At 43.6% G+C, this 12,323-nt stretch overlaps 1 protein-coding gene across 3 annotated transcripts in view; it reads right to left on the bottom strand.

The window, feature by feature from the left end:
* Positions 1 to 5,991, bottom strand: part of DPYD (dihydropyrimidine dehydrogenase) — a 498,994-nt gene extending 493,003 nt beyond the window's left edge. For 2 of the 3 annotated variants that reach the window (XR_014512316.1, XM_083444838.1), the window contains exon 1: positions 5,752 to 5,991. Coding sequence is in view for 2 of the 3 variants with exons in the window: in XM_083444838.1 (XP_083300964.1) it covers positions 5,752 to 5,790 (39 nt within the window). In the remaining variant the exon portion in view is untranslated. The remainder of the gene's footprint in view (positions 1 to 5,751) is intronic. The other variant, XM_083444836.1, reaches the window with a different exon arrangement.
* Between the last annotated feature and the right edge of the window lie 6,332 nt (positions 5,992 to 12,323).

Raw genomic sequence — 12,323 nt, 5'->3', positions numbered from 1 at the left:
TGCCCTACTACAATCAAGTATTTTATAGCCACAGTTAATGCTTGTGGGGGTGTTGTCTTTTTAAAGTGATACAGTGAAAGCTGTGTGTCAAAAATGGGGAAATGCTAGAAGATTGCTAAGATTAAAAGATCACAGCACTCTAATCGTATCACCAGCTGTGAGCCTAATGAACTAAATTTAAGACAGCCATTATCTCCAGAGGGTAAAAAAAATGGCCATTGCTCATCTTCATGTGCTAATTAATTTAGATGTATGCTTATTTACAGCTGTCCACTGCCGAGCATTGAAGCTGTCCTTCAAGACTGTTCAACGGGCACAGAACATGACAAAAACATTTTGATGTGGCTGACTTGTAACCAGAGTCCGTGCTGACTTGTTATAGCTTTCAGGGGTTGATCTGTAAAAGCTCTGCACCTCATAACAGGAGATATCTAAGAAACCAGTTCCTCTGCTATGCCCACTCAAAATATCCACCATGGACCAATACCACCCCCCTGAACCATGTGTCATTTTAGCCTTGCCAATGAGAAGTCCACAAAAATTAGTTATGCTACACACAATATTATTAAGCTGGGACATCTCAGGAGCCTGAAGTAAAAGAAACAACACTTCCTCAAGTTTGGAAGAAGTTCTCTGCCTGAACACCTGGTGGGTACAAGTCTGTGCAGAAATCACCTCCTACAATTTCATAATTCTGTCTTGAGATTCAAAACCCAAACTTAAGCATTCAGAAGCGCTGCATATTCTGCTATTAGGATTCAACAATGTGTGGATAGCTGTGAGGCTTAACAGCTTTTATTTTCCAAATGCATGTCTTTAGGGTGTTGTTGTTGGTTTTTATACCCTGCTTGTAAGCTTCCCACACACATCTCACTGGTCCCAGGCACAGCTGGGTGGGTGGCGGGGAATGCTAGACTAGTGTGACATTTTGCTATCTTGCTCTGTTCTAAATTTTCCAGTAACTTGCCTAAGCAAAGTCCTGTTGACACAGGTCAGTCTTGATGAATAAAATGCTAGGCTGAGGACAACAGACATGTGGTCAACCCATTTTTACTCCTAGCCAGCCAAGAACACTAGCAAAGCCTGCAATCTTAATCACACATAGTAAAGGTAAAGGACCCCTGACCATTAAGTCCAGTCATGACCAACTCTGGGGTTGCGTTGCTCATCTCGCTTTATTGGCCGAGGGAGCCGGCGTACAGCTTCCGGGTCATGTGGCCAGCAGGACTAAGCCACTTCTGGCGAACCAGAGCAGCGCACAGAAACACCGTTTACCTTCCCGCTGGAGCGGTACCTATTTATCTACTTGCACTTTGACATGCTTTTGAACTGCTAGGTTGGCAGGAGCAGGGACCGAACAACAGGAGCTCACCCTGTTGCGGGGATTCGAACTGCCGACCTTCCGATCGGCAAGCCCTAGGCTCTGTGGTTTAACCCACAGTGCCACCTGTAAAGAGCACTGAACTCAGTGGGGATTATTTCTAAGAAGATACACAAATGATTGCATTGTAAAATCCATACACTGAGTAGCACAGGGAGGTGCAGAAGCGCCCCCCCCCCCCCGCAACAACCACCTCAGGATTCCAAAGTAAGGAGAGACTTTGTGCTGGTCATCAGCCTACGACTTTTTCCACCTGCCTTGCCCCACCCTCCAGTCCTAGGAGCCCTTCCCAAACCATTACTTGGAGAACAGCAGAAGCAGCTGGGAAGAGAGGAGTTGGGGGATATTTTTTAAGAAATATGTTACAAATTGTGTGTCCTTGTTTCCCAATTTGATCCTTTTATATGGCTTTGTATGTTTGGGATTTTTATGCATTGTGACTTGCTGTTGTTTTTATTGAGTAGTAATTCTTTATTGTAATTGACAAATGTAAACTGTTTATTATTTGCTGATATTTAATTTTACTGTTTACTATTATATTCTAATGGATTATTGAATATAGCTTTCTTTCATACTAGTTGTCAATTTTAAAGTTATTGTGACTTTGTTGTATTGGATCAGATTGTTATTACATGTGTGATCTTTGTTGTCTATTTTGTTGTTTCTTCAGCTTATAAACCGCCTTGCGTATAGTAATATAGAAAGGCGGTACAGTCATACCACGGATCTCCAATGCCCTGGAACTTGTACGTTGCAACTACCGAACGACTGAAAACCAGAAGTGAGTGTTCCAGTTTTCGAACGTTCTTTTGGAAGGCGAACATCTGACGGTGAGTCCGCATCTTCTGATTGGCTGCAGGAGCTTCCTGCAGCCAATCAGAAGCTGTGCTTTGGAAGTCGAACGTTTCGACTTCCAAGGTACGACTGTATACAAATTAGAAGTGAAATGAAATGAAAGTGTCTATGGCAAGCCAGCCATGTTGGAAGTGTTGGTGGGAGCCTCAAATTTGGGGAAGGAAAAGATATGGATATCAGCAGTCCTTGGCACTTCCTCAATTGAAGGAGATATACACAAAAGTTTAAGAACTTAATGGGCAATTTCAGCTCACTAGGGCAGGAGATAGCAACTTCAGAAGCACTTTTTAACTCCTGACACACCACTGTAGAAGATCCAGTTTTAAGAATGGGGGGGGGGGACCCTATGTCCTGGGCTGCTTCACATTTTATATCAGGGTTTGGAGCCTTTGTCCCTACAAATGTTATTAGGTTACAACCCTAATTATGAGAGGTGGTGAGAGTTGGAATCCAACATCATCTAGAGCAGTGTTTCCCAACCTTGGGCCTCCAGCTGTTTTCGAACTACAATTCCCATCATCCCTGACCACTGGTCTTGCTAGCTGAGGATTATGGGAGTTGTAATCCAAAAACAGCTGGAGACCCAAGGTTGGGAAATGCTGATCTAGAGGGCCAAAGGTTCCCTATCCCTACTTTATATAATGACCAGATTGGCTGCAGCCACATAATGCAGCAAGTATTGAAGTCGAAAGCATGGTTCTAGATATGCGGCAGACACATACACTAGGGACCACAGGCAATCTAGGTTCTTCAGAACAAATCCCCAAGGATTTCAGATGGACTATGCCTGTCGCGTTTACCATAGGAAACACCAATGCAACTAATTGTTGCAAACAGCAGTCTTTAGCCCTTGCATAACAAAGCAAGTGTGGAGAAATTCTACTGCGCAACAGTATAATTTTCACAATACACCACCAATGAGGAATAAAAAACTAGAGGGGAAAGGACTCGGGAGGTTGGCATCTCTAGAGATGTTATGTTGGCCTTTTAAAATAAACATGGAAATAAATGATTAATCCCCTGCTCTGGGATAGTCTGAAAGGAACTTTTCATGTGACAATCATCCCAGGGAACATTCCAGACCTTCCCCTTCAATGTTCTGTATTTAGTCTATGAGAGTTAAAAGCTTTACTAATTCAAGATGGATGCCATGTGTCTCACTTCTCAAATGCAGTGTTCCCAGCACGTATCACACATTCCACCTATAAAGAGATTGGAAGCACCCTTGGGTGACATGCTAGACACTGCCCACTTTGGGCTTTGGCTGCAGGCACCAGTGGTATGCTATTTCCCCAACTACTTGACTTAATAATAATTAAAAAAATTCTGCCCCTGCATTATGGGAAACTGGCACACCCAGCACTTACTCCTGAGCAGACTGATTTAGGGGAGAAGCAGTCAGGAAGAGAGTGACAGATTCTGCCTTATACAATTCCATCCAGTATTAATCCACTTAATGGGAATGTTGATTGCAGTACTCTGGATTCAGCTCTTGGGGTCCCTTAAAAAGGCAGCCAGTTGCCAATTCAGGCCTCAGTCTAAATTGAAGTAAGTCCCATTGAACAACATGTGACTTGTGTCACTTCCAGATGACCTGTTAACTGAGCATTCTCCCGATTTGTTTGCATGAGGTTTACAGGCAGGTTAGATGACCACAACAATTTATTTGTGGGTGAACTGTGAGTTTCTTTGAGCCCTGGGTGACAACCAAGGTGGATATGTGAAGCCTTGTATGAGAGCCAGGAGGCTGAAAGGGGAGGTGTATCGAAAAGGGTGTATATTGCTTATTTTGGAAATTTGAATTGACATAACATTTTTATGTGCAACTGTGTGTTTTTGTATATTTGTTATATGTTGTTCAGTTGCTTGTTTACTTTAGTTTTTTTGTACCACACACACACACATATCACAGTACAGTGGTACCTCGGGTTACATATGCTTCAGGTTACCTACGCTTCAGGTTACAGACTCCGCTAACCCAGAAACAGTGTTTCAGGTTAAGAACTTTGCTTCAGGATAAGAACAGAAATTGTGCTCTGGCGGTGCGGCGGCAGCAGGAGGCCCCATTAGCTAAAGTGGTGCTTCAGATTAAGAACAGTTTCAGGTTAAGAACGGACCTCGGGAATGAATTAAGTACTTAACCTGAGGTACCACTGTATAGAAATGGTTTAAATAAGTAAATCAAACTGAGCATTTGTTCCGATTTGTTTTGGAAAGGCTGGACAATACTACCTCAAGCAATTGTTATCCCACTCTTTCAATTGCATGTTGCCATCACTTTTTTCATTAAGAAATTCTGATTTTTAAGGGGTAGCAGGAAGCAGAGGGTTGGTTTTTTTTATTCAAGAGCATCAAATCAGCTGTCGTTGCACAACCAAGCCTTTGGCTGATTAATATTCTACAGCCTTTTAATATGTCCCTGTGGGGAAGGAGGGTATTGTTTCACTGTTTTAATTTACTTGTGTTTCTATATAATATTTTATTCTGTGAACCACCCAGAGATTTTGAAGGGCGGTATATAACAGATTAAATAAAAACAAATAAAATTTGCCAGTATGTGATTGACTCTCATCCCGAAACAGCAACACTCCAGAAGCACCCTTACTTCTTTTTTTTTTAAAAAAAGGCTGCTTACTGCACTGCTGGTGAAATTTTATTTAGAAATATATTGAGAAATAGGTAGATGGGACAGAAGAGCACCATTTGGATTTGCTAACATAAACATCAAAAGATTCTCCGGAATCTCTTCATTTTGACCTCCAGATGAGGCTATATTTATCCAGAAGAGGATGAGAAACCAGAAAATATTGGTCTGCCAAAGACTATCCTGTGCAGTCACAGGTGGCTAGACAGCGATAGGCAAGAAATACAGGCCAAATTACATTGCCTGAACCACTCAGCTTGGAGAACGGAGGTTTCCTTCCCTTGGGAAAAGCAGGAGTGACAAACCCGTGGGTCTCCCAGAGTTGTTGAACTGCAGCTCCCATCAGCCTCGGCCAGCATGGCCAATGGCAAAGGATGATGGGATTTGTAGTTCAGCAACACTTGGCGGAGGGGGAAAAGGGGCACAGGCTAGTCACTCCCTTCTGCAGCCTGGGTAGCTTGGCCACTGCATTGTGGTCTTGCCTACGGATACCTGTCCACCTTTGGCAAAGGTTCCTTGGCATAGGGGATAGTCAGAGCTTAATCGCCTTCATTACGCACACGCCCCCCTCCCCCGCGCGCACACATGTGGAATGGCTCCAGTGTGTTTACAAGCGAGGAGCCCCTGTCGCTCTTGATAACCAGCCACGGGGGGGGACCCCACTCTGCACATGCCCAGAGGCCCACATATCCCTCGAGCGCACAAGTCAAGCCTGCGGCCACCAAGGACTCCGGACACCTTGCAATGCTTGGCGACTGCAGCAGAGGCTCTTTGGGGGGGGTCCCAAGTTTCTTCTTCCCGGTTTCCAGACGCCACAGGGCTCCTGGCGCGCCCTCCTCTGCCGCCCCCCTGCACGAGGACACGGCCGTACCTCTATGTCCACGGGGTCCCGGCTCAGCCAACGTGCCATACTTGCGCCAGCCGCGTCCGCCCTTTCGCCGCCGCCTTCCAGGAATCGTCCAGCGGGCGAAGCGAAAGCGCGACGCGGACCCAGCCCGCCCAGCAACGCCCCCAGTGGGCGGACGCGGCGGAGACCTTCCTCGGCGCTGCCCCTTCGGCTCCGCAGCTGCCTCCTGGCTCCAGCCAATTGGCCTTTTTCTGCTGAGCTTGCAGGGAGGAAAACATTCAGACATGGCCTTGCTTTAAAGAAGAGGGTGGGGGGGGGGGGATATTGATTACTTAATTGCGTAACCGTGTGCAACTTGCAACAATGTAGGCAACATACGCAAAAGGAAAGGGAAAACGAAATACTGTAACTAAAATCTAAGTTTTGTAAACTGGTGAGAGACAGCGATGCAAAAGTTACAGTCGCAGGATATCTGAGACTAGCATGTAGCATTTAGACCAGCGAACACAGATATGTAAGAATTTGAGCATTTCAGTTATTTGGCTGTGCACATTTTCGTTGACACCTTTTAATTCAAACATTGCCTTTCTAGGATTTTCTGGTGAGGGCGCAGGGCTGGATTAAACCCTGTGGAGGCCCCTAGGCAGTTGAAATCTTGGGGGGGGGGGGGCCTCACAAATTATCTCCTAATAGTTTTTGTAGTTTTCTTTCAAGATGGAATCAATATTATTTTGATCTGTTGTCGGGCAAAAGAAGAATGGATACAACAACTTAGTAAATATGCAGAATTGGCGAAACTTACTGGAAAAATAAGAAATCAAGATAACAAATGTTTTATAAAAGAATGGAAATGGTTTACTGAATATTTGCAAATAAATTGTAAAAAGATAAGAACATTGGCAGGGTTATTGTAGTAACTTGCAGCTTTATAAGAGTATATATTTAAAGTAGATGAGTAAATTATGTTAATTTGGATATGCAGAAAATATTAAAAATAAATTTAAGAAACCACAGAAAGAGGGGGGTGGAGCAAGTCAAGTTTTGAAATGTTAAAATGATTATAAAATTATTGAAATGTATAAAATTGAAAATCATAAAAAAGAACTGTCTGTATTAAATTTGTTGAAAATTATTAAATAAATAAATAAAAATCGTAGAACTGAAAAGGACTACGAGGGTCACCTAGTTCGACCTCCTTGTGGTCCCTTCAAACTCTACGATTCTCAGTTCTGGTGCCTCATCTCACTTGATGGTGATGGCTGAAAGTTATTATGGGGAATGTGGAAGACTAAGCAGGAACACAACTTCCTTGCAAGTCAAGTACGGTAATTGTTTTGACTGTATTACCTTTACCCTGCTAATGCCACTTTTTCTTAAAAAAAGAAGAAAAGACAACACATCAGAACAAAATTAAATTTTAAAGCTGTGCGTGTGTGTGTGGCTAATTTGTTTAGTTTGTTGCTCCTCAGCTACTGTGTGTAAAAATAACATGCCTTAAACCAGTGTTTGCCAACCTTTGGTCCCCAGCTGATTTCAGACTTTTTGTTTAGTCGTTTAGTCATGTCCGACTCTTCGTGACCCCGTGGACCAGAGCACACCAGGCACTCCTGTCTTCCACTGCCTCCCACAGTTTGGTCAAACTCATGCTGGTAGCTTCGAGAACACTGTCCAACCATTTTGTCCTCTGTCGTCCCCTTCTCCTTGTGCTCTCCATCTTTCCCAACATCAGGGTCTTTTCCAGGGAGTCTTCTCTTCTCATGAGGTGGCCAAAGTATTGGAGCCGCAGCTTCATGATCTGTCCTTCCAGTGAGCACTCAGGGCTGATTTCCTTAAGAATGGAGAGGTTTGATCTTCTTGCAGTCCATTGGACTCTCAAGAGTCTCCTCCAGCACCATAATTCAAAAGCATCAATTCTTCGGCGATCAGCCTTCTTTATGGTCCAGCTCTCACTTCCATACCTTACTAATGGGAAAACCATAGCTTTAACTATATGAACCTTTGTTGGCAAGGTGATGTCTCTGCTTTCCCCCCGGACTACAGCTCCCCATCACCCCTGACCACTGGTCTTGCTGGCTATGGGTGATGGGAATTGTAGTCCAAACACAGCTGGAGACCCTAGGTTGAGAAACACTGCCTTCAACCATTCTTGCTATGGATGATGGGAGTTGTAGTCCAAAACATCTGGACAGTACTAGGTTGGCTGCCCGTGGTTTGTGCTGTTATACCACCGAAGAGCAACAGTGAAGAACCACAGAACAAACTTGCTTCCTGCCTGCCTGCAAGGATTCTCTCACATTTCCCAGGATGATGGCAAAACCTTCAGTTAGGGAGCACCTACTGATCTGCGATAAAAATGTTGGTGGAGGCAAGCTGGCTGAGAATATTACAGTTAAAATTCACTAGCTCTGATTCAAGTTGCAAAAAAATAAAAATAAAGTAAAAGGGTTAGATAGGAAATGGCTGAGCATACCAGCACTTTTAATGGGCAATTTGAGAATGGCTGTCAAATTAAATTTGTGCCCTGAGCATCACTTGCTGTTGTAAATATGATTGTGCATCAAAACTGATGGCATTATCACTCAACCAGCTCTCACAGTATCACAGATGCTTGTTTTTTTTGCAAACAAGGTTGTAAGCCAAGTGGAAGGCACACAGACACAAAATCCTCCTTTGGCTGTGTTCTTGATATGTGGAAAATAAGAAGGAAAGGAAACATTCCATTCCATTTGCCTGCTTATAGGAACGCTTGATGTCTCTATTGCTGTCAGATCTGCAGATGGAGGAAGGAGTTGGCAGAGATTCCTCCTCTTATCCAAATGGAGGACCAACTTAGGATCCAAGCCTCTGCATGTGGGTCTCCTCTCCTACTGAATGGAGATGGTATTTTTTTTAAAATAATATTTATTTATTTTTCCAATAACACAACAACAAAACAATACATAAAAAGAAAAAAGAAAAAATACAAAAACCCCGAAAAGAAAACCCTCCTCCCCACCTCCCAACAAGGATTTCCCAAAAACAAAAACAAACACCCAAGCAAAACAAAGAAAAATTTCATTTCTCAAGTTCCTTCTTTTTTAACTTGGTTCCTCAGCCTCCTCCCACCTCCCTCTTTGTATGCCAATTATTAATTCAATCGGCAAATTCCATCCAGCTTTCACTGCTTTTTCACTTATTTACTTTTAACCCTTTTAACCTTATTTCTAATATGGAGATGGTTTTTGGATGACCAGCTGAGGCAAAGGGGGTCATCACAACTTCCAAAATTGTAGGGTGCATGATGTAAGCTGCCAAAAGCGAAGAATACTTAATGAAAATTTCTGGCTGCAGCTGATCAAGACTGTCTTGTACTGTGAAGACGACAGTTAAATTTGATCTGGACATCTATTTTTGTTTCTGCGAAGCACAACAATATGTTATTGACAGAAGTGCCAGAAATCAGAATCGTATTCAATTATTTGAAGTTACGTTGTTTACAAGTTACATCCAAGGAAAGGGGAAGTTATGAGCATGGCGACTGCTTGCTTCAGACAGTGGTCTTTAATGGGGTACAGTCATACCTCGAGATGAATACGCTTCGGGTTAGGCAAATTTGGGTTGTGCTCCGCAGTGACCTGGAAGTAACAGAGTATGTTACTTCCGGGTTTCGCCCCGTGCGCGTGCGCAGACCACCAAAATGATGTCATGTGCATGCACAGAAGTGCCAAAACGCGACCCGCGCGGACGCACCGTCACGTCTTGCGTTCCATTCGGGATGCAAACGGGGCTCCGGAACAGATCCCGTTCACATCCTGAGTTACCACTGTATAATTAAATATATTCATTCATTCATATTATTTGTATGCAGCTTCCCCACAAAATCATGTTCAAAGTGGCTTACAACTAAGAAAGCATTTCAAACAAACTCTATGATACAGTTTCACAATAGCATAGCAAAATAACACCATAGTAACAATTTCGTAATAGAGTAGCAAAACAAAAATATAATGTAGAAAGACCCACATTTCCATACTGTACGTATGACAAGATTACTTGAACAGCATGCAGTGCCCAATAGCAAAAATAAAAAGGGTGATTTGCATTTCACCTTAGTCCTAGAAACACCCGCACCAAGATGTGGCTGACTGTTCCCTCTCTGGCGGCAGCTTCTTGTAAAGCTTGCCAGTGCATAGGATGGAGTATCTGGAAATATAATAATAATAATAATAATAATAATGATGATGATGATGATGTAGCCACTAATATTTATTTTTAGTTCTAATCAAGTGACTCAGAGAAAACTCTCCCCCCCCCCGCATACTTCTTACTAGCTTTCTTACTAAATAATTTGCTCTGGACATCTTGTAAATACACCCCCCCCCCAAAGAAAATTGGCATGATATGTCACTTCCAGTATGATTATGTCACCAGAACTTCAAACTCTTTTTCCAGACAGGCAGCCACATTAGGCTTCTGCAGCAAAAATAACCAAGGGTCTTGTGACACCTTCCACATTTATTATGGCATAAGCTTTCGCGGGCTACAGTCCACTTCATCATCAACATAAAAAATGTAACATTAAATAATGGATTGCGACTTGCAGCTGAACATTCACAGAAGAAATATAAATCTTTTATTGTGCGCGAATCCGACTGACTCATGATGGTTTGTCGAAGTCAATTGTTGTTTGTAAATGTCCTCTTCTGCCCATTTTCTTCCTTCGGCTTTGTAACATCATACTGTAATGCACAATTTTTGTAGCACTTAGCTTTCCTTTGAATATTCCTCCCCTCCCCCTCCCATTCCACTGTGGCCTTTGTAAAAGTTCTGCAAATCAATGCTGGTTGGTAGTGCATCAATATTTTTGAATTCTCTGAGATGGTTGGGCAAGATCACATACCCTGTTTGATGTAATATCTCATTAGTGTTTTACAGGGCTGCCAAAACCACTGACATTTGGATTTTGACACAGGATGTGCAAATACCAATATGTAGCTATAGACTGTGTGTTGCTATTTAGCCCCAGACTGGATTTGTGAGTGAGTTTAAAGTGTATCACCAGCATTAGTCCCTTCCATTGTGGGTGAGTGGAGGGTACAGTATTAGTTCGAACAGCTGAAAGAGAAACAATAGAAACAAAATTCCAATGATACAAAAATAAATAAATACTTATTTAAAAGCTCAGCATTATTCAAACACATTTTAATGCTCTCAAGACAATGTCTTAATCTCCAGAACTACAGAGACAACCATATACACCCCTGTTTATATGCTGAGGAAAAGTTGAACTATAAAGCACATAAAAAGAAGAAGAATATGTCTTAGTGGAATCTGTGCACTTCCCAAGATGGCTCCACGTTTGAAACTGACCATCAAAATAACATGGACAATTTTGCAAAAGCCGGCATTCACAGCTTGTTTTCTTTTTAACAACCCAACAAATTGGGTTTCCGGGGACTTTGTACTGTTACGTGCACAGGGCTCAAGGCCCTGTGCTCCCTTCTCTCTCTCCCCCCCCCCCCTTCCTTTGGCACAGGGATGGAGAAAGCAGGAGCATTGCTTCTTCTCCTCCTGTGTCAAAACAGGGAACTCTTGTTGGTGATATTATTTAGTCTTGTGGCAACTGCAGGTGGTAGCATGGGTCTGTGGTGGTTACCCAAACTCCCAACAGTGCAGTCCCTGCTGTTTACCGGGAAGGAGAGGGAGAGGGGCAAGGCAGCAGGGGTGTTGGTGCTGTAGCTGCCAGTATGTTTGCACCGCACCAACCTCTGCACTGCCTTGCCCCTCTGACTCTCTTTCCCCGTAGGCAGCAGAAACTCCACTGATGGAAGGTCAGGTTAGTGCAGCCACTGTGCTTTACTGAAAGGAGCCAGCATCATTAACCTGTTGCAATGTACGGAAGCTCCACATGAAGCACTCCGGATTTTCAGTAGGGCTTTATTCCAGTTGCAGTCTTGCGTTATCATAAAGCACTCTTCTTACAGTATATCCAGGAATCAGCATACATAGGTGGGATTACATACAGGGGAGAAGCCAGCGTGGGGAAGTCAACCATACCTCTTTATACTGGTTGGCTATAAACCAATCAGGCAACGCCTCATGTCTCATGATACTGACTCATCACATGATACTGAGTCAGCATTTCCATGTCGCACAGAGTGTTAACTCCTTGACGCCCACAATACTTCTACATAACCATGGTTTGAAGATGCTTTGTCTCAGTGAACCATAGTGAACATTTTGGTTCCTTGCTCCTTGCAGAGGCACCAACTTGAGCAGAAGATTGGGGTGTGTGTGTGTCAATGATGCACACATGATGTGTGTGTGATGCTGGGAGGAGCTGGGTTGGAGCCAAACACAGCAGGGACATGGCTTCAATGGCTGGCAGCTCCTCTTCTTGGGTATTCAACCTCCTCCTCCTCCTGTCACCGCCACCAGCCCAGGACTGCTTCCCCCTCCTTCTCCTCCATGGCAGCAGGAGGAGAAGCCACTAGCCACTGAAGCTGTGCTGCACTGTGATCGGATCTGCGATTGGCCTTCTCTGCCTCAGTATTTCCTCAACATTGGGGGGGGGTGGCGGGGCCCCCAACGTTATATTGGAGGAGCCAAAGGAGATC

Source organism: Podarcis tiliguerta (assembly GCF_965153285.1).
Source record: "Podarcis tiliguerta genome assembly, chromosome: 6".
NCBI classification, from domain to species: Eukaryota; Metazoa; Chordata; class Lepidosauria; order Squamata; family Lacertidae; genus Podarcis; species Podarcis tiliguerta.
The sequence above is the reverse complement of the archived record's forward strand: the minus strand, read 5'-3'. Positions and strand labels throughout refer to the sequence as shown.